This window comes from Cladophialophora immunda, assembly GCF_000835495.1.
Source record: "Cladophialophora immunda strain CBS 83496 unplaced genomic scaffold supercont1.3, whole genome shotgun sequence".
Taxonomy (NCBI): domain Eukaryota; kingdom Fungi; phylum Ascomycota; class Eurotiomycetes; order Chaetothyriales; family Herpotrichiellaceae; genus Cladophialophora; species Cladophialophora immunda.
This window is the reverse complement of record NW_015622543.1, coordinates 4,545,542-4,567,382: the sequence shown is the minus strand read 5'-3', so window position 1 is coordinate 4,567,382 and position 21,841 is coordinate 4,545,542. Positions and strand designations below refer to the sequence as shown.

At 49.0% G+C, this 21,841-nt stretch overlaps 2 protein-coding genes across 2 annotated transcripts; one reads left to right on the top strand and one right to left on the bottom strand.

Moving 5' to 3' along the window:
- Window positions 1-8,996: 8,996 nt before the first annotated feature.
- Window positions 8,997-14,455, top strand: PV07_05979 (uncharacterized protein; the record flags this gene model as incomplete). The annotated part of the gene is made up of 8 exons (XM_016392917.1): window positions 8,997-9,033; window positions 9,086-9,310; window positions 9,395-9,411; window positions 9,464-9,766; window positions 10,683-11,078; window positions 11,143-11,441; window positions 11,516-11,672; window positions 11,783-14,455. The coding sequence occupies 8 exons, from the start codon at window positions 8,997-8,999 to the stop codon at window positions 14,453-14,455; spliced, it is 4,107 nt and encodes a 1,368-aa protein (XP_016250436.1).
- Window positions 14,456-14,756: 301 nt separating this feature from the next.
- On the bottom strand, window positions 14,757-20,712 carry PV07_05978 (uncharacterized protein; the record flags this gene model as incomplete). Its single annotated transcript, XM_016392916.1, has 13 exons — window positions 14,757-15,050; window positions 15,113-15,614; window positions 15,727-15,988; window positions 16,099-16,229; window positions 16,942-17,199; window positions 17,334-17,421; window positions 17,519-17,851; window positions 17,942-17,990; window positions 18,549-18,582; window positions 18,636-19,337; window positions 19,391-20,163; window positions 20,284-20,317; window positions 20,402-20,712. The coding sequence occupies 13 exons, from the start codon at window positions 20,710-20,712 to the stop codon at window positions 14,757-14,759; spliced, it is 3,771 nt and encodes a 1,256-aa protein (XP_016250435.1).
- Between the last annotated feature and the right edge of the window lie 1,129 nt (window positions 20,713-21,841).

The following is a 21,841-nucleotide window of genomic DNA, read 5'->3' as shown; positions in this document are numbered from 1 at the left end:
AGTAGCTCCTTCGATCGCAAACACTCTCCAGAACCTCCTCTAACGGCAGCCAGGGTGTCTTTTACTCCTGTACTGACACCGTGGAATAGTCTGCCTGCACGGCATCGAATTCGGTATTGTAAAAATGGGTATCGCATCGCATACGTTCGCGTCGCCTTTTCCAAAGCTACAGGAGCCAATCTCCTTCCCATTATCCCCCGAATCCTCAACTCTCGAGCTCAGTCATCGCACCATGGCAATCTTATTTGAACCTCTTCAATGCTTCTCTCCAACTCTATAACCTCCTTCTACTGCGTCTGGTCTTGACTAAACCTGCTGCCTGCGCGATATGTAATCGGCTCGACGTTGCTTCGGGATTCTCACACACTGATACCTGGGATGGTTGGCTATTGTGACGGATCCTAGGGAAACTTAAAAAATCTTTCTTCCCCCTCTCCCTCTTAACCTCTCTCCGACCTACGCGGTTCCCGACAGACGCCGATTCGAACTTTATCACCCTTTCCGACATTTATGCGACAATTAAAACGCTACAAGAGTAATAGTATCAAGAGATGGACTATGACGTACAAGTTCGGGATAAGAATATTGAAAGCTTGCCGGCTCCGTAAGAGGCAGAGACCCGCGCCTTAGATGATAGCTTGAGGGATCAGTGGATTTCCCTACGGTACGGCTCCGCCCAAAGGCAGCCTGGACGTGGTGGTGAAAGCGACTGGCTCAATGGCTTGAACGGATATTCCACGGTCACTCGCGAGGCGCAGGACTCCGTAGGTCGCATCATATGGACTTTCCTACACTTCCCCAAGTTGTCTCAGTAACCGTGCCTACTCCCACCTACTTTAAAAGTCACCTCCTCAGGCCACAAACGAAAAAGAGTGGACGACGACCTTGGCATCCCTAACAGGTGTGAAGACAATGACGCGGACGCCGAGTTTAACAGTAAGACTGTCGTTGCAAAGAGACCTACTAACCAGACAGTCGATCTAGTCACACTTACTAACTAGGGCGTCCGAACGGCCTTAAAGAACCGACGGCTTGATCTAGCCCCAGTACGACGGGCCATCAAGAGGGAGAGGTGTCCATCGCCTGGAATGCCTGCGACGCGGTGGTCAATTGGCTCGAGGCCCGAGGCTGCGGGCCGCCTCACCGTCGCAAGTCCTCATCGGGAAGAAAGGTCGCCGAGCCCAGAAGAGCAGTGTCCACATTGCGGTGACACTGGCCACTGTCGCTGTCCGCGATGCCCTCCCCACGTCGGTCGCGTCTGCCGAAATTGCGAGAGTTTCGGCATTAGGGTAAGTACATCACCGATTGTCTCACACGATAAGAACCCAGATTGACCGTATAGACATAGTGCTTCGGAACTCGGCCCTGCTTAGTATGCGTCCATAACCCGGAAGGTTGTTTATATGACGGGCCTAACTCCGAGGTGGATGGCTACCGAGGGAAAACGTTACTGCAACTGGAAGTATCGCTTAAAGTGTTGGCAGACGATCGCTCAGTTCCTCTTTACGGCCAGATCGCGGTTGCTCTCACTTGGTGAAGCCTTTTGGTACGAGTTGTGATGGAAGGTGGGCTAACACGAAACAGGATACTGACGCACTTTCTCCACGTCGATGTTACGGACCTTGACTGGCGAGGGGAAATCCAAACGGCATACCGTGGCCAATACGAAGAGACCGGATTATGCCTCGGTCAGCCACACCTTTAGAGACTCCTCACATATGTGTTTGTCCTGGAAAGTTGTTAGGATTTTGAGGATGAGAGCCTCGGCGTGGATGGCAAACTATGCACGATGGCAAAGGCCATTATGTCGACTTCGCCAGGCTGCACCCTGCCATATCGTCGAGCAAGGAAGTCAGATGCGGCGTGTGACTGTTCCCTTCGCATTGGCCGACTCTAAAGTTAAAACACAGGATGATGGCCAAAGCATGGCAGCCAAGCGCGGTAGAAGTGACTTTCGCCGACAAGTCACGAAGGCGTCGATTGCCAGCGTATTTGTGCCGAATTCTCGATGGGTCTCTTGTGATAAGAATGGACGAACGGCACCGTACTATGCCCAACTTGTGGTCTACACGTATCAAGTCGTGAGGAGTAGGCATCGGTAATGGGACTGTGTACTGATGGATGCGGTTTTGTGTTAGTTAAATTGTCTACCCGAGGTTTACAGTATCTGCTCTCGGGAAAGAGAGGATATGAAGCTATGCCAAACGAATCCTTGATACCTACGCGGCAATGCGGCTGTCCATCCGAAGATAACTCCTCGATATATGTCGTCCATATTAATGATGTCTTCAGCATCTACGAATAATGCGAGCCGACAGGCTTTTCAGAAGCGAGATGAAAGAGGAGGAAGCATTACAAAAGAAAGGGGTGGGCGAAGGGCGAACGAGAATTTCGAAAAACGCAAACAGAGTCTCCTTCGAAAGTGCAACGATACTGTTGAATTATATGGCGCAGATCTATATATCGTGGTCCGCCGAAAGGGGAAGTGTACGATGTATGCGAGTTGTTTCGTTACCACTTGGCCGCCTCGCCAAGGCCCGGTATTTGCCTGCGAGATCTGCAAAGAGATCGTGATCTGCATTAGCACACTGAAGTTGAAAATTGCCGTTGGACTTTTGTTTCTCTACTAATTCAGCCGAAATGACTTAAATAAATCAATATTCAGAGTAAATCGTCAGAAGTTGCAGGAGAAGTCGCTTGGAGTCGACTCCTGTTGCAGTCGGTGATGTGTTTCTCGGGGCACCTTCCTTTTGTACTACCAGGGTTGAACCCCTCCCTTACAGTGTGGCGCGTGCCTACAATAGAACCATGAGAACTTGCCATCCAATTAAACAATCCGTACAGACCTCTACATTTGGCATCACCTATGTACATACAATCAGGGGGATTGGAGTCAGAGTGGCGTTGCATCTGGGAACGTGGGATCTTACAGTCCCTGGTAGTCCTCAAAGTGAGTGAGATATCTTGTCTTATTCATTATGGTGGAAGCTCGTGCTAAAATGATGGATTCTGCTGTAACTACATGTATTGTCGTGATTTCCGTCCAATCGCTATTGATTTCCTGGCATACATTAATGTTGAAGTCTCGGAATTATTGTCAGGAACAAAGAGTAGGCGCTGAGATGATATATAGCAAGGCTTCCCCACACCCACTCGTTGACTCCAATTAATGGAGGAAGAACAATCTATAACAGTGTGGAGAGATGGCAACTCGGAATAATGAATCGTCTTGTATACCGTGGTAAGCAATGACAGTAATTTCTGTCGCACATGTGGATGACAGGACTTCCATAAGATTTACTCTTTACTGTTAGGAAATAGCATTGCACTTAAAATTTAGTACAATCCAACAAACCAACGACCCTGCCTCCTTTGACCAGCGAAATGTCTTACAGCGACCTCAAAGGGAAGACTTTCATCATTACCGGAGCAAACTCTGGTCAAGGACGTGCAACTGCACTTTTACTAGCGAGCCAGGGCGCGAATTTAGGTAAGTTTCGCATTGGCCGCGGTCCGCGTCAATCGGAATGGCTTACAAGATAGGCCTCTTGGACATTGTCAAGCCAGACAACGTAGTAACCGAAGTTGAGAATCTGAAAGCAAAAGCACTTGCTTTTAAGGTCGACGTTACTGTCTATTCTCAGGTTGAAGAGGCTGTCAAGGCGACAGCTGACCACTTTGGAGGGATCGATGGCGCTGCAAATTTGGCCGGTACAATTGGTACGCAGGGATGGAAAGGAACGGGATATTCTCTAGATGTCATTGAAGATCCAGATTGGGACTTCATGCTAGGAGTGAATTTGAACGGTGTCAAGAATTCGATCAAGGCTGAATTCAGACATATCAAAGACAATGGAAGCATCGTGAATGCGTCCAGTATCGCCGGCCAGATCGGATCGGCCACAAATGCTCCTTATGGAGCTGCTAAATGGGGTGTCATCGGCTTGAGCAAGAGTGCTGCACAGCAAGGCGGACCGCGTGGTATCAGGGTCAATGCTGTTGCTCCGTAAGTGTCCCATTGACTTTACGTGAGGATAGAGATCTGACATCAGTCACAGCGGGTTCATCAATACACCCCTTCTCCATGCAATTGGAGACATGGACAAAATAAATCAAGTGCTGGCGGCGAAGACGGCTTTAAAACGGGTTGGCCAGCCTGAAGAAGTTTCGAAGCTTATAGTCTTCCTGCTCAGCGAAGTTTCTAGTTATATTACAGGAAGTGTAAGCAAGGCCGTTTCTCCCACGTCTCCTGCAGAGAAATTTCTGACTAACAAATGTATAGACTATCAATATAGATGGAGGCTATCAGTGAAGCGTGATGCTAAAAAGAAAAGCACAGATGTTCAGGCATGCATTAGATTCTCCGGTACCAAACTCGCTGTTTCCTACACAAGAGGTTTTGAGTGGAGTTGAAGAACATGAACCTGCTTGAGTCCGATGGTAGATACTTTGCCAACGCCAAATAAGGGTGCATGGTACAGAATTCTCCGTTTGCACTGCACGAATTTAAAGCCCAGTGGGAGGACCGACCCAGAATGCCACAAGTAGTGTATCACCGAGCTTCATGACAAGCATAGATGATGCCGATCAGCAAGTGGTAGACTTTCCTAAGGTCTAGCCCTTCTAAGAAAAATAGAAACATTCTAAAGCTCGAGAGGCTAAAGGAAAACACAAAAGTCTTTCACCGTGGAAATACTTATCTCCTTTGCAGCCACAGAATGATCCTCACGCGTGAAAGTCAGAATTCTTATCGAATTGTGAAGATGTCATTGTTGAACGCAATCGCTCCCGAATGCTTAATACCGAGGACTTGCGGTCGGAATTTTCCGACAAGAGGGCAGTAGGCAAACTAGTCAAGTGCGACACGGCCCTGCTCCTTTTGCCTAATCTCATGAGAATCAGAGAAAATCAGAGCAACGTAGGCAAAAGCATCAACCGTGGTCGCTATGGAGTCTCAGCTGAACATCCTTCCTCGTCCAATCTCTGATGTCGTCCGCAGGGCTCGTCAAGAAGTCCTCGACAAAATTGAGCAAGAACAGAATTCTAGCACTCCATGGTACAAATATCCTCAGCCTGAGGAGTATCGAAAAGCAAGACGAGAGGGTACTCACGGGTTTCCGAAGCCTGTGCTAAATGAAAAGGCCACCTTGATAAAGATTGCCGGACGAGATGGCCATCAAATCGAACTTCGGATCATTAAACCAGAGACCAAAATCACGAAGGGAGTGTGGCTTCATTTCCATGCCGGTAAGTGGAAACGCGTCCGATGGTAGTGTTGATACGAGAGTATGAAATAAAAGCTTTACTGCAAAAGGGTGTCTTCAACGAGCAACTTTTGACTGACTGTATCTACATAGGAGGTTTCGTTATCGGGTCTAATGCCAGCTACGATCCATACCTGACAGAACTAAGTGAGGCTCTCGGATTGACGATGGTTTCTGTGGAGTATCGCCTGGCCCCCGAGCATCCGCACCCTGCAGCACTCCATGACTGCGTTGATGCTGCTCTGTACGCCCTTTCAGACGAAGGCACTCGCGCTCTCGGATCATCGCTGAAAGTTCTGGGTGGAGAGTCTGCCGGCGGCTGGCTATCAGTTTCCGTGGCATTAACCCTCCGCGACCAGCACGCCGTTGATATCAGGTCTCGCATAGCCGCCATATGTTCGGGTTATGGGATTTTCGACCTTTCCTTTACTCCGTCTGTGTTGTCTCATCAGCGCTCGGTTTTCCTCAGCAAAGAGCATACTGAGATCTTCACTGAGACAGCGTTTGAAAATATGCCCATCGCCCGCAGAAAACAGGCAGATGTTTCCCCGTTATATGCTGATCTGCACAACTTGCCGCCGGCCCATTTTTTGGTCGGCACGGTCGATCCTCTGTTAGATGATAGCATCTTCATGGCGATAAAGTGGCAACAAGCAGGGAATGAGGTGCAGGTGGATGTGGTGGATCAGGGCTTTCACGCCTTTACACTATATCGATTCAACGATACGCATGATGAAGGGCTAGAGAAACTAATCTCATTTCTAGACGGGAAGCTCAAGTAGTACTGAAACAGGCAGGGCTGGAAAGAAACACAGATTCATCCTGAAAAAGCGGCAAGCCTGGCCATCTTCCTCCATCTCACACTGTGAGTACAGGGATTTTTCGCTCATTCAACGTTCCGTTTCGAAAGGCAATAAGTGACACATGAGCGAGCAGCATCTCCACATAGCTTCTCCATCGTCTTTGATGGATGTGATCGATGTGTCCAGCGGATTTCATGCGGCGGGATTCGCTGCCATGTTGCCATCCCTCAATGAGGCATTCAGTGATATGGACACCGTGTATTTACGCTGGGGGTTACTTTGCATCACTGCAGTATAATTTCTCGAATTTGCTCATTAGTAGCGCCACATTGCCTGCAAGCTGTCGATTGGTAGTATATTGCAACCCGTGTGGTGAGTACTCTGTACGACGTATCTGAGACAGTGCTGCGAGATTTGAGGTCAATCACAAAGAATAGGACGAGCTCTGGAGGCTGAACTCCTCCATGTGTGTATTAATGAAACAAACGAAGAAGCAAAATTTCAACAGAAATAAGACTAAGTTATGACAGGCAGAGGTCTTCCAGATTAGTGGCCACAAAGTATTTCAATTTCACTGAATGTCAATTCCTTAGGAATTGAAGGGAATCCCTCCGGACATTCAGTCCCTGGTGACCCAGAGGCTCTCCTAGGTAGACAGAGAAAGCGCAATTTGGGCCAAACTAGCCATCATTCAGCTTATTTAGAAGCAATATCAGGGCTATAGGCCCAGTAAAGAGTCTTCTAGTAGATCAAGACGAGGTAAAGGGACCCCGAGGTCATCTCGACGCTCACTCGACCGCCGCCGCATTTATGGTTTGAACACGGCCATAGGTGATTCACTTTTTGGCATGTCGGTATCTCGAAGGTGAGAGGGCCAATGTTCTGCTGGATAAACCAAAAGACTTTCGACAGAGTCATCTTCCTCCGAAATGTCGTCGATCGTCTTATGTTCACTGAATCTTTCAACTACGGACTGTAACGTCGGCAAAGCATCATCCAAGCGCAAAAATTCAACACATAGTCCAGCCATCTCTCTTTCAGTAATTCCCGAATCAAGGCAATGCTTCTATACAGATGGAAGGATAGTGGAGTCACGATCACAGATCAAAAATCCCTTGGCTGTTTGGTCAATGAGGTTCATTCTGGCGTGATGAATGAAGATAAAGAGACCGCACCAATCACGAATGTTACCTCACTTGATCTTCTAAGACAATTCTTGATATTGGGGTTATATACTACTAATATCAAAAGGTCCAGTGACCATCTCAAGTCCTCCAACATAGCTGGTTAAATAGCAATCATACCTACTCTGATTGCAAAGGACTTCTGGCCTTGGCTGAGACCTCTTCTCTAGCAGCGCTCTCGCAAGTTTACGCCAAATTGTTTGCTCAGGCAACTGAAAACGATCCTGCTAATGCGCAGATCGCCACGAGAGCACTTCAGATTCTAGCAGTGGCTCAAAGATCCCTGAGCATACCGGAGTTCGGATGGGCTGTATCATTGGACGATCCGCTCACAGACATCCGGAGCCTGGTGCAGCTCCAAGCCGGTGTGGGTGGAACGAGAGCCTTAACCCTGCTGCAGCCTTTCTTGTTCTGGTTGACTTTGAGGACGACAAGAAACGACAGGTTCGACTTGTGCATCGATCCTTGAAGGAGTTGATCCTGCGAGATGTCTTTTCTGACTGGGCCCAGTCGCAAACCATCGAGGTCCAATGTGATGGCAGGCTGTAGCCGGTGAACAGTGAAGCTTCAGCTTCGCATCGCAGGATGGTAGAAGGCTATGCTCAAGTCGATGCTTCATCAGGGCTCGAGCCACCCAAGCAACGTCGCAAGTTTCCCTAGTCAGTGGTAGTGGCTCAACTTATCGTTGATTGATAATTTCTGTAGGCTGCGAGGATACGACATCGGTTTCGCATGCCCGGAACTTAGAGTATTCTCTTCCTGGAGCTTCGCATTGTTTCCTTCAACATTTTTAAGCCTCCGATACTCAACCTGGACTCGGGAAGCTGTATCATCAAGACCGTGATTGTGACGCCAAGGATCAGCTCGAACTTCCCTTCTCTGTCTCGCCTTCCGTTGACTTTGCTGCTGATGGTGTCACTTTCTTCAGTACAAACCCGTAGTAATCGAAGGAGCTCTCGAAGCCACCAAGTATGTCCACTTGGACATCCCAATCCACTCCTTCACAGTTGAGAAGAGGTCCCATAAAGTGAGGTTGTCGGTATGTGACGTACAGAAAAGTGCCGTCGGATTTGAGGACACGAAAGACCTAGATTGAAAGAGAGGTTATATTCTCGTCGTAGCCAAGTAGGGCTAACCTTTCTGGGAAACCTTCCAAACGTACCTCTCGAATGCATCGACTAGTGTTGTCGAGAACTTCGTCATAATGGTTCACGCCTTTGTTCTCTCTTGCTGCTCGTGAAGGAGACGAACCAACTTCGATCCTACAAGTGCCTGCGGTACATAGCAGAGTATATGTCCTCCCAGCAAATCTACGCACTCACGTGACTGATTTACATAATTCGTTAAATGAGAAAATGAGAAAAACAACTCGGACTTGCTATAATGCTGGAGAAGTCTAGTGAAGTATCCTTTGATGTGTTGTATGAGACAAATATGATGTTCAGAAATATATTCTGTGTTTCTAGTATCTCCATTGACCACAAACGAAGTTTGACGACATTCATCGGACCGTGGTCGGACCGTGGCGCACAAGCACTTTACCCCCTCCGCGGGAACGAAACCGAAACCGTCGGAAAAGATGCCACCAATAGTTGAAATACATATTTCTATTGGCCTGTTGATCTTCCATTCTGTGAACCATCAGCCATCAGCCAGGGTCTGTATGTGTTATTGATCTTCTTGCTTGAAATCAATATCCGAATATAATTGATCAAGAATTTAACATAACGATCCACCTGTTGAAAATGTTGCTGAACGGTTCTGCACTTGTTACCGGGGGAGGTGAGATTAGTGTTCGACGGGCAGATATATTTGACGTTGCTGAGCCTTCTAGGATCTGGCATTGGGCGAGCCGTCGCACTCGCGTGTGCGGCGGGGGGATGTCGAGCACTTGCCATTGCTGATAGAAACTTAGAGGAGGCGCAACAGACAGAACGTCTTGTCAAAGAAGTCAGCAATCAGGTCAACATTCTCACTTTGGGGGTGGATGTTAGCGACATCAAAGCCGTAAAAACTATGGTACAGAAAACTGTGGAAACATTCGGGAGACTTGACTATGGTAAGTACATCATCTTCTATGTTTGCGAAACGTTGATGAAGATTTATGTTGTTGCATCATGGCCGACTAACGGATGTCTCGCAGCTTTTAACGTTGCAGGTGTTTGTACATCTTTTCTTTCTTAGCAGAGGTTTCCAGCTTACCAAAGTAAAGATAACTTGCACTGCCCGCGTTGCGACCGCACACTATCCAATGGAGGAGTACGACAATATCCAAGCAATCAACGCCCGAGGTCTCACATTATGCACACAGTTTGAGATCCAAGCAATGCTGAAACAGGATCCCCAGGTCACTATTGATTCTTACAATCCTCTTCGCGCCCAGAGAGGGAGTATAGTGAACATCGCATCGACTTGTGGTGCGAATGTCATACCAGATCTTTTCCCATATGTGGCATCCAAGCACACAGTCATGGGAATCACCAAGGCCGCTGGGATTGACCACGCCAAAGACTTGGTACGTGTCAATGCCGTCTGCCCCGGCTTGGTCGAGACACCCATGATTACGGCGAGACGAAAGATGCTCCAACATCGGGAACAAGAAGCACCTCCGACAAATTCAGAGATATGGGCACCTGCCAATATGTACAATACTCCGTTGGGCAGACTCGCGCAGGCGGAAGAGGTGGCAGACACGTGTATCTTCCTGGCAAGCTCAATGTCTAGTCATATCACTGCGTCCTCTATTACAGTTGACGGTGGTAGGACAGCAGCTTACTAGTATCTTGGAAGGATATTTTATTGGGGCACGTAGAAACCCTTCATGGCTCAAGGCATGTACAAGCGAGCACAAGGCAAGACTCTGTTGCCGAGTATCCACGACTACCAGCGAGATGTTTTCAAGTTGCCCTTCTCCTTACAGTGTCTTTGAATAGCTTGTTAAGATGAGACTAGACCAATATGTTCAATACGGAAGACTAAACCACCTTCCCAGATCAATGTTACTTTCAATCCAGGATGACAGAGTCTCTTTCCAACAATGTCACGAAACCAGGGCGACTCTGCCGATGCCGATCATAGGCCAGCACCATCCCCACGAAATAGTAGCTCAAATCCCCAGGCAGTCACTACCACAACCATTACAATTAACGGTCTTGCTATTTTCACAACAAACATGTAACGGATGTCAAACAATACCTGGAAGCAGTACTCTCTATCAAGATTCCGAAAATGCATAGCGGAAGCTAATCTGTAGGTTTTCAGCAATAATTGGTACAGCATCATCGGAAAATTGATTCGGAAAAGCTGTTCGGCACAATGAACTTGTATGAGCACTACGGTCTACCGTATATCTTGGTTCTGGGGTCTAGTCTGACTCTGGAGCTACCGAATCGTATAGTAAGTTGATATTCTTATTACATTTGGCTGAACAGGCTGTGGCTCCTGATCTGACTGAGATCCACCCTAAATCTCACACCACTGAGAATATCAGCAAGATGGCAAAAGAAGCTTTTCCCGCGTCGAGAATCGAATCACAAGTTGGTTCTATTCCATTGCCAAGGCTTTTACCAAATCTTGTCGCCGAACGGGCGTTGACTGAGCCAAACAAGATCTGGGGTGCTATACCGACCAGTCCTCAAACCACTAGCGATGGGTATGAAGACATATCATACCGGCGCTTTAACTATGCCATTGACAGGGCAGCATACTGGATGCAAAGTACCCTCGAGCCAAAAAGGCTTCGACCCTTCGAGCCCCTAGCATACCTTGGACCTCCTGACACCAGATATATTGTTTTCAGTCTTGCTGCTATCAAGGCTGGGTTTCAGGTAAGTTGAACCAGGGAGAAGGCCAACTTTACAGCAAAGATGTACCCATACTGACCGGCACAAGATGTTATACCTCTCGCCCAGGAATAGTGATGAGGCACAATATGCCGTCATGAAGGAGGCAGATTGTCGCAAGTGGCTTTGTGCTGCTGAGATGAAGCCCAAGGTGGAGGCTCTGGTGCAAAATAGGCCACCCAAAGCCCTTGATCCGAATGGCTCCCAGACAGAGAGCTGGAACGACACATTGAGCGTTGTTCCGGGACAAGTTGAGCTGTTGAAAGACGAGCCGACTCAGTCATTCCCGTATACTAAGACGCTGGAGGAAGCGAGATGGGACCCTTTGGTCATGCTTCATACATCAAGGTATGTGTCCTCATCCCGGCTGAAAAGTCTTTGAGTTGCCATTGTCGTTGATGAGTGGCTGATTCATGAGGTAGCACGACCGGCTTACCCAAGTTGATCCCTCTCACCCAGGGATATGGCTTCCAAGAAGACGTGATCCTGCATTATCCGGAAGAGGGCGGGTTGGATGTTCTCACCCGCAAGCCTTTCTACGGCGACTGTCGATTATTCCTGGCCATGCCCCTTTTTCATGTAAAGTCTCCCCTTGACATTTGAGAGCCACATCCTCAGACAGACTTTCACTTCCATCTCCTCTTTCCAGGGTAGAGGATCACTTTGGCTAACGATTTGATTCATCACAGGCGGGCGGAGTCTTGCTGGGTCTCTTGAAGTCCCTTTATCACGACATGGTGATGGTGTTCCAACCTCCAGCAGTTCCATTGAGTGCCTCAGTCGTCAATGGCATTCTCCGCGACGGAAAGTGTGATGGAACAGTCATACCTCCATTTCTCGTCGAGGAGATGCTCGGTGTTCCGGAGTGTTTCGATACGCTCGCTAGTCTTAAATTCGTGCAATTCGGCTCTGGGCCACTAAGCAAGTACTGTGGTGATACTCTCCTTACACGCCAAAAGAGCTGTCCTCATTTTATTGGTACTACTGAAGTTGGTCTTCTTCCTCTGCTGGAACTGGAGGATCCAGAGCCAGAGTGGCAGTATTTCCATTTCCACAGCTGGAGTGGAATCGATATGAGGCCTGTTGACGACTCCGGTACCCTCTGCGAGCTTTTCATCAAGAAGATCGACGAGAATGTTCCTGGCCTCCAGCCTGTCTTTGAGCTATTTCCTCACCTCACTGAGTGGCCAACAAGAGACCTATACGTGCAGCACCCTGAGAAGCCGTACCTATGGCGCACCCGTGGTCGAGCTGATGATGTGATTGTATTGTCCAACGGCGAAAAGTTGAATCCAGTCGACACCGAGTCACACATTGCAAAGGCACATTCCGCCATCACTGGTGCTTTGGTCGTCGGACAAGGGCGATTCCAGCCGGCTCTCCTCCTGGAAGTAAATGGCATCGATGTCGATAAAGAAGACGAGAAACGGGATCTTCTCCAGGCCATTTGGCCCACAGTCGAAGTCACAAACAAGACTTCTCCCAAGCACGGACAATTGACGAAATCCTTGATCCTCTTTTCGTCACCAAGCAAACCCTTCCTTCGTACCCCGAAACTCAGCGTTAGGAGAAAGCCAACAGCCGATCTCTACAGCGAAGAGATTGAAGAATTGTATCGCCGAGTCGAGGGAGACGTGGACAACGTCGACCGCAGCGATGTTCCCGAGGATACCAACCTCCATGATCTCAGCTCAATTCAAAAATTTGTTCAGCATCTTGTGGGGAATGTAACGGGATGGACGAACAATCTTTCCCAGGACACTGATCTGTTCATGCTGGGAATGGACTCGCTCCACGTTGTCCGCCTTGTTCGAGCCATAAAGGCCGCGGTGAAGGATTCTATGAATCTCAGTCAAATCGCCGACTTGACTTCAAAGACCATCTACAACAACCCGACAATCGACTCGTTGGCGCAAGCACTGAACGACTTGCTTCTAGCTCACACTGTGAATGGCGAGAATGGTTTACAAAACGGCCAAAATGGTACCGAAAATCACTATCGCGAGACCAGGCTTCAAGAGATTATTGAGAGATGGACACACGGCTTGGACTCCCAGGCCTTGACTCTTACCAATGGCTCGAAGAACACCACAATTGAGACCAATGGTATTGTTGGGACGAAACCCTGGACCATCATCTTGACGGGCTCTACTGGATCACTGGGATCACACATCCTCGAAGGCCTTCTCCGTCATCCCTCAGTGTCCAAGGTTATCTGCTTGAACCGGTCCGCCGAAGCAGCTGCAAAATGGAAGAAGACGATTCTGAATCGAAATCTCACCGGCGAAGTGGCCGAGCCTGGACGTGTCCAATTCTTCCAAACAACAAACCTGGGAGCGTCGTACCTTGGCCTCGAAGAGAAGTCGTACCAGGAGCTCCTCGAGTCCGTGACACATGTGATTCTGAACGCCTGGCCAGTGAATTTCAACCTGTCAGTCGCATCGTTTGAGAAGAACCACATTGCCAGCATTCGGAAATTTGCAGACTTCAGCGCACGTTCTTCCAAGGGCGCACATATTGTCTTTGTGTCGAGTCTTTCGTCGGTCACATCTGGAGCGCTCAAGCAGACTGTTCCGGAGAAGATCATCAAGGACCACTCCATGCCGGCGCACATGGGCTACGGTGAGTCCAAGTACATTGCAGAGCGTATCCTCGATACGGCGACGGCATCCTCCCGCGGACGAGTGCCCACGACAAGCTTGCGTGTTGGCCAGATCGCTGGACCGGTGCCGACGCCTGATACAGCAGGGGACAAAGCCAAGTTGGAGGTCTGGAATCTGCAAGAATGGTTCCCAAGTCTAATCATCAGCTCGAACACCATCCAAGCTCTGCCTGATACTTTGGGGCGCATGGAAACAATCGACTGGATCCCCGTGAATGTATTGGCCAGCGTCATCATCGAACTGTTACAATCGGACAACGAGGAGATCGAACGCCAACGCCATTCAGAGGAAGAGAGTAACACCCTCTCGACTTCGCGCGTGTACCATCTCATCAACCCAGAAGCCGTCAGCTGGCAACAAGACATCCTACCAGTCGTGCAACAGTTCCTTGGAATCGACAAAGTCGTGCCATTGGCGCAGTGGACTGAGCTCATAGGTTCGACCGCCGACCTTGACGCGGGTAGCAACGCAGCAGCAAACCCAGCGGCCAAGATTGTACCGTTCTACCAAAGCCTGCAATTGAGACGGGATGAGAGTTTAGGGGAGGGACCGAAGTACCAGACTGAAGTGACTCAGAAGAGTAGCCCTACGTTGAGGAAGGTCGGGCCGGTAAGGGCAGAGTGGATTAATCAGTGGTTGAGTGATTTTAATTTGAAGGGGAAGGGAAAGGTTGAGGTTGAGGTTGAGGCTGTGCGGTAGATACGAGCGGATGTTAGATAGTGAAGTCGTGGAGTCATAGCTCGACTCTATATTGGCTCAGAAGGCTCTCTCATAGAGGTGCATACTTCATCAAACACGTACACGTACGCTCAGCTTATTCTCGTAGCAGGAAGCCTGAAGGATTTTGAAATAGATACAGACCATGCAGAAAGGCTTCTATGAATGGTTCGATGTGATATATCATATCCTCACGGGACAATTTGACTTCTCTAAATGCTGAGTCCAGTCCATGGAACACACGTTCAGCCCTTTAGATATTGATCACTCCGAATCCTCCACCTTATAGCTTCGACTCATTGACAAGCGACACACTTCCCAGCCGCAGCCTTTCAGCCGCGCCGTCCACGAGCTCATCCACAATCTCCCTCGCGCTGCTTCTGTGATTCACTTCGCCCGCCACAATGCCCATAAGGAACGGGTGGATATTATCCAGAATATCTTCGTCGTCGGGATGCTGCTCGGCGTCATGTTGAACGGGGAGGATCCCGTTTGCAGTTAACGCCTTGATTTCGTCCTGTCGCTTCTCTTCCCAGTTGAGGATGTATGGAGTTTTGCGTATCCGCAACGGGCGGCCCTGAGTTTGTTGTTAAATTTAAATCGGCCTCTGGGATGTTCAGGAAGAAAAAGAAAACATACCGAAAATATGACACTCCTCATGGTATCATCATGCGTTGCACTCAACACGGCCTCTTGATGAGCCTTCGACGCCCCAGCTTCATGGGCGACAATGAACCGTGTCCCAACCCAGACACCAGACGCCCCGAGCATCAGAGCAGCAGCTAAGCTCTCACCACTGGACACACCTCCCGCCGCGACAAGCTGAACATTCATACCGGTCATTTTGCTCTTCTTGCCCTTGAGCAATTTCGCCGCGGCTGGGATCAAGACGGAGAATGGAATGTCGCTTGTATGTCCACCGGCTTCGCCTCCCTGGGCGCACAAGATATCGACATCTAGATCCAGACATTTTTGGACGTGCTTGGGGTGGCCGATCATGTTCATGTACAGCACTCCCCCGGCGTGTAGGCGGTCCACGGCTGCTCTGGGGGGGACGCCGATCGCAGAGACGAAGACACGGGCTTTGGACTGGACTACCACGTCGATGAGTTCCATTAACTTGCCTGCCGTGTAGTCGTAGCTATTGTTTCATTCATGTTAACCATGTAGTCCACACTTCTAGCATACCTCCCCCTCCAAAAACATTCAGAAACATCATCAATCCAGGTTTGTTGCGGGTACTTGGTACTTACTTCGTCTTCCTCGCATTCCCACCGACCTGAGGCAACAAAATATCCACCCCAAACGGCGCGTCTTTGTCGACCAGGTGCGCTTTCAACTCGTCGATCTGCTCGCGTAGTCCGTCTGGATTGTACCCGTGGCCGCCGATTACTCCGATCCCGCCGGCGTTGGTGACTGCCGCTGCTAATCGCGGACCTGCGGCGACGCCCATGCCGGCGAGCATTACGGGGTGCTTCACGCCGAACAGGTCCGTCAGCCCAGTGCGGATTTTCTCTGCATTTGTGTGTTTTAGTAGATTGGTTCATGATGGGGGTGCAAAGGTCCAAAGTTCCAAGGCTGAAAAGATTCAAAGCGCCAAAGATTCAACGTGGGGAGCTACTTACGTCGAGAACTCATCTTGAGCGAAACAAAAAAAGATCCGTTTAGTTTTAGATCTGGATCTGGATCTTGTCCTTGTTCTTGGATAATGTTTCCTGTATGAGGTTCTTGACGATGCGAATCGTATTGACGACAACTTCCAAGTCAAGTCAGCTCAGTCTTTTTTCTCACTCGCCACTATCAAGATCATCGTAATTCATTCTCATCGGCCTCAAAAGAATTCCCAATAGCCTTGGACTGACAGAAAGGATCAGCTGGATTATCTCCTCAATGTCCGAACCTCGGTCGTGTCTCCGCAAAACAACCACGCAACTTGCTTACTTGTCGGTACATCTCGAGTCGAGTGTGTCATCACGTGGCTCCGAGGCTCCGATGTGACTCTGAGGCACCCAGGAAATATTCCGAGGAATCATTACTACGACGGGGATAGTCTCCTGGTTTTCTTATATGTACGTACCACTAATTATTCCGCGGATTAGGACTGGCACTGGGACCGTTGCGGGACGAGATTGATGGGAAGAAAGGCAAGAGTTGAGGTACGTACCTCAGCACCTCAGTTCTTGGACTCGGGTCCGAAATCGAATAGACTGCGCCACAGCTTCGATCAGCCACAATCCGGGCCGACCATGTCTTCGATCTATTCCAGAGAGACCTCAGACAATGTCTAGTCAAAAGGTGACATTGATAGAAAATCCTGGAGACTTAAAGGATAGCATGAGGACTATATGAGTGCACACTGTAAGATTGTTCTATAAGACTACAACTTATATCCCCCACCCCCATTCCCCCTAACAAAAGCCCTTCCATTCGTGAGAACATCCCTCCCCCTCTCATTCCTCACCACGAACCTCACCTCTCCAAACCCGTCTTCATCGCATATTCCAAGCCTCCACACCTGCACCGTCGCCGTGTCGCCCGGATTCAACGGACTCGCGAACTTGGCCTCGAAGCTCTTGATATTCTCTGCCTGGCTGTTCCCCGCGACTTTCAGAACGGCGTAGAGTGTCGCGTTGTATGTCCATAACCCGTGGATGATGACGCCTTTGAAGCCCATTTTGCGGCCTGGCTCGGGGACTGCGTGGAGAGGGTTTGTGTCGCCGTTTAGTCTGGACGAGTACATAACTTGTAAGTGCTGCCGTGGAGGAGGCGGAGGAGGAGGAGAAGGAGAAGGAGAAGGAGAAGGAGAAGGAGAAGGGAGACGAAGATTGGGATGGTATAGCATAGCATAGGGGGAACGGACCTGTATAGTAATGCTGTCTCCTCGGTGGTGATCAGCGGATAGGATAAGTCGGGGTCCCGTTTAGGCGGTGCATATACGGGCGATGAGCCTAGGATGCGTGTCGAGTCAGCTTGCTCTCGTCGGGGGTATATTGCATTGAATATCGAAGTCAGAAGTCGACAAGAAGAAAAGGATATCTTTCTCACCCTTAGGACCACCCCACCCCCCTTGCCCAACGTAAAAGTTATTCCCAATAACCCTCGTATAAACCTCATTCGTCTCCGTATCGACCATATCAGTCTGCGTCTGCACAATCGCCCCCGCTTTGCCCTTGTCATAAACGCCAATGACTTTCATGCGCTGCTCGAAATGGCGGCCCACAGAGGTAGGAGGCAATGGTTTGAAAAAGGAGATGCCCTTTCCCCCGTCGACCATGCGCGTGACGTCGAGCTTGGGGACGCCTGGGATCGGTGCGCCTGAACTGTTCTTGTCGAAGTTGGCATAGAAATCGACGAGTTCGTTGTTTTCTCCTTTTTGGGCTGCATTTTTTCAATTTTGAGAATCAGTGGACCATGAATATGCAGAGGCAAGGAATTTCGATTGAGGTATAAATTTAGTGTTTCACTTACATAGCACAGTTGAAAATGACGGAAATACTTGGAAATTTGGATGGAGTTCCTAGGAATCATGTTAGCCACTTAGACATAATGAGGACACGGCATAGCATGGCATAGAACTTGCATATAGAAAGTGAATGTCGGCAGCTTTCACACCGATAGAATTGGCGAAGAGGAGCACATCGCGTTTTTGCCATGCCACATGTTTTGCTGGGAATTGATGTCCCAGCCACGGTTCGAGGCCCATCGTTTGTTGTGCAATGTGGGCAATTGATATGGTCAATGTAAGTATAAGTTAGAATTGTCCCGACAGGCCGGAACATTGGAAGTATATAAATATGGCAGCTTGACTCTTGAGCCCCAGGACCTCAACGGTCCTGGACTAGATTCGGGCGGAATAAAATAGCCGATTCTTCCGCGTATTTCACAGCTACTCAGATATCTTATTTTCTGATATCGGAGCCGAGGCTGAATACATTCAATATCTGAACAATAAGCACTACAGACAGAGTTCTGGTCGCATTACGGGCACAACTGTACTTTATTCGCTTATTTACTCCTCTCGCACAGTCTAAATACACTCCTACGCATGGCCATTGAGTTGTTCCTTTGGCAATACGTTCTTCGATCCAGGAGGGGGATTCAAGAAATACCTGTGAAGAACACGATTAGTGAGAGTACGGAGGAGTAGCAGCGTGTAACTCACGTCAAGTCAGCTTGACCCCCTTTATAATACGCATCATCCTCGTCAATGGTGAATCCATTTCCAAGCCACGCAAAAGCAAGATCCTCATCTGGACTAAGACTTGTCCAATCGAAATCCTCGTATCGAGGAGTACTCAATAACTCGAACATATGTAATCTGGACCCAGGGTGTAGAGAAACGAGCTTTCCGTCGACAGTTCCGTTTTTAAACGTGCTGGCACAGTCTGATGCCCAGACAGTGCGCTCAAGCCAAGCCAGCGCTTGTTTCTGGTAAGCTCTTGGGATGTGCGCCTTAGGGCATACGGACGAATAATTCTGCGTCTGGAGTTTGCGAATAATGTCGCATATGTAGGACGTCACGAACTCGATTGAAGGGACAAGACTGCCGTGGCCAAGGGGACTGGCTGGGCCGAGAATGGTGAAATAGTTCGGCATGTCTGCTGCTGTCACTGACAGATATGACTCTGGATTGGTTCTCCAGGCATCTTGCAGATTGATTTTATTTCTCCCGATGATGGGGAATCTTGGGACGCAGGAGAGGTCGAAGCCTGTGGCGCAAATGATCGCGTCGACTTTGGACACTGCGCCGCTGGCAGTGCGTAGTCCATCTGGAGTAAAGGCAGCGACTTCGCCCCAAACGACCTCGCATTTGTCGGAGCAGAGAGCTTCGAGGTATCCATTTCCTGGGGTTGGGCGTCGGCAACTATACATCAATTAGGACGGAAGTCGTGGATATTAAGAGTAAACTGGACTCACCCGACTTCAAACGTTGGCAAGAGAAGCTTTGCAAGCTCAGGTTTCCCTCCCGCCGTCAGTTTATTTGTCATTGACTCTGTCGAAAACTTGCGTGCTGCTTCTTGGATCTTCGAGCCAGCCATATACAGACGAAACCTCGAACTCATTGAATTCTCCACCTCCTTGCGGTATTCAAGGTACTCTTCTGGGTTCTCTGCCCATTTTCTTTTTTGCTCCTCGCTGAATACGAGGTTACTACCGTTTGGTCCGGCGAATTTCTCCGCAAGGCCCGTCGTGACCCAGGTCGCACTGCGAACGTGCACATAGATTTTACTCACGCGGTCGATGATGGCGGGTAGGATTTGAATGCCACTGCTGCCATTTCCGATCAATGCCACGGTCTTGCCGTCGAGACTCTTCTCAGCGTCTTTGGACCAAGCAGCAGAGTGAAGCAGTTGGCCCTTGAAGCTTTCTCGATCCGGAATTGCAGGCCACTTCCAGTTGTTGAAGAATCCAGTGGCGTTGATCAAAATGTCACATTCGGTATTGATTGTTTCCTCGATTTCTCCTTCAGTGATTCCAGGGCTGGAAACGGCGATATCGCGACCGTCCATTTTCCGTACTGTGACTTGCCATTTCTGTTTCTCTTCATTCCACTCAGCTTTGGTGACTTTGTGGCACAGTTGGATGTATTGGTTCAAGTTGTTCTGCTCAGCAACACCCTGGACGTAGTTGTAAATATCGCTCCGGTCGGCATAGAAAGCTTTCCAGTATGGATTAGGAGCCCAAGAAAACTATGATTTTCGTCAGTACACGAGCCGGGTGCCTCGAAGGAACATTGGTGACGCATCAATTCATTGCCCCTGAAGATTGCAAAGAACTTCCTGGAATCGAGTGATATTCTAGGCACTCACCTGATAGTTATGAGCAGGAATATCACAGGCGCACCTTGTCCAGTGTCAGTAATCAAACATTCAAAAAAGTGGAGAAACGTAAGAATGGAATGCTCGCAATTAAACAAGATAAACCTACCCCGGATATCTATTCTCAAACCAAGTCCCTCCAATCCCAGAATCCTTCTCATAAATAGTCAACTCAGCTCCGGGAAGCTTACCAGATTCCACCGCATGAGCAATCGCCAATCCGCCAATACCAGCACCTATCGCGACGATCTTAATAGGTCTCGGGGTAAACAGAGACACCTGAGACAGCGCATATGCGACATCGTCGACATCGCGCCAGGCTTCGGTCGCTCCACAAGGCTCTGGGAATTTATCCGCTAGGGCCTGGATGTATTTAACTGCCTGTTGAGCTGCGGTCTCGTTAACGGCTGACGGCGACATTGTTGAAGATATGGATGCTGATATTGGAAAGGGGGAGGGGAAGGAGAATAACGTTTGCTTGGTAAGGGATGAACTAATGACTGTATGTGCCAAGTGATAGTTCTTTTAACTGTTCAGATGAAATGATGATCTTGTGCTGGGTTCCATAATTCCGCATTGTGATTTGCCGTTTGGAGGTTCCAAAGAGCGATTGAAGGATCGATTCGCCCCGAGAAACCGAGTATATTTATTTATTCCGAGGTGCTCAGAGAGATCTAAGTAGCTACGTATTCCATCCCGTCCACTGTCTACTGTCCACTACTCCAGCATAGACTTCTTTCGTCGGTGTTACTGTCATAGCCTGGCACTACCTTCCTTTTCCCTTCTCGCCAAGTCCCGAAGTGGGTTTTTGAGGATCTTTCCGCTGGGGGCTTTTGGTATACTATCCACAAACTTCACGCCACCTTCAAGACGCTTGTATTTGACCACTTTCGAAGCAACGAATTCTTTCACCATGTCTTCGGTCAGGGCAGTTCCTCCAGCGGTGTCACGTGTGACTACGTATGCCAGTGGATATTCTGTTGCGGCTTCAGAGTTGTAGATGCCAATCACGGCTGCATCAGCAATGCCAGGGTGTTGAAGTAGGATTTCTTCGAGTTCTGCTGGTGCAACCTGGAATGCGTTGACTTTGATCAAGTCCTGCAGGTAAAGGTTAGCTGGTCTGCAATGTTGTCACAAGTTCTTTGGATCTGTATACCTTGATACGGTCGACAATATACCATTTCTTGGTTTGCGCATCGCAATAACAGATATCTCCTGTTCTCAACCAACCTTCCGAGTCGATTGTTGAGTTCGTCGACGCGGGGTCGTTAAGGTATCCCATCATGACTGTTGGGCCTTTGAGACAGAGCTCTCCTCTGACGTTGTAACCGCTCACATCATTTCCTTCCTCGTCAAGCAGCCTGAGTCATTGGTATTAGCATCATTCAAGTTCTATCTCGGCAAAGTGCTTACTTGGCAGATATCCCAACCAAAAGCCTTCCAATACTGGCCGTCTCATCATGCTCAGGCCAAAAAAAGCATGTCCCAATCCCAGAAGCCTCAGAGAGCCCCCAGATAGGAGTGCAAGGTGTGTCCCTGGGGAGCAAGA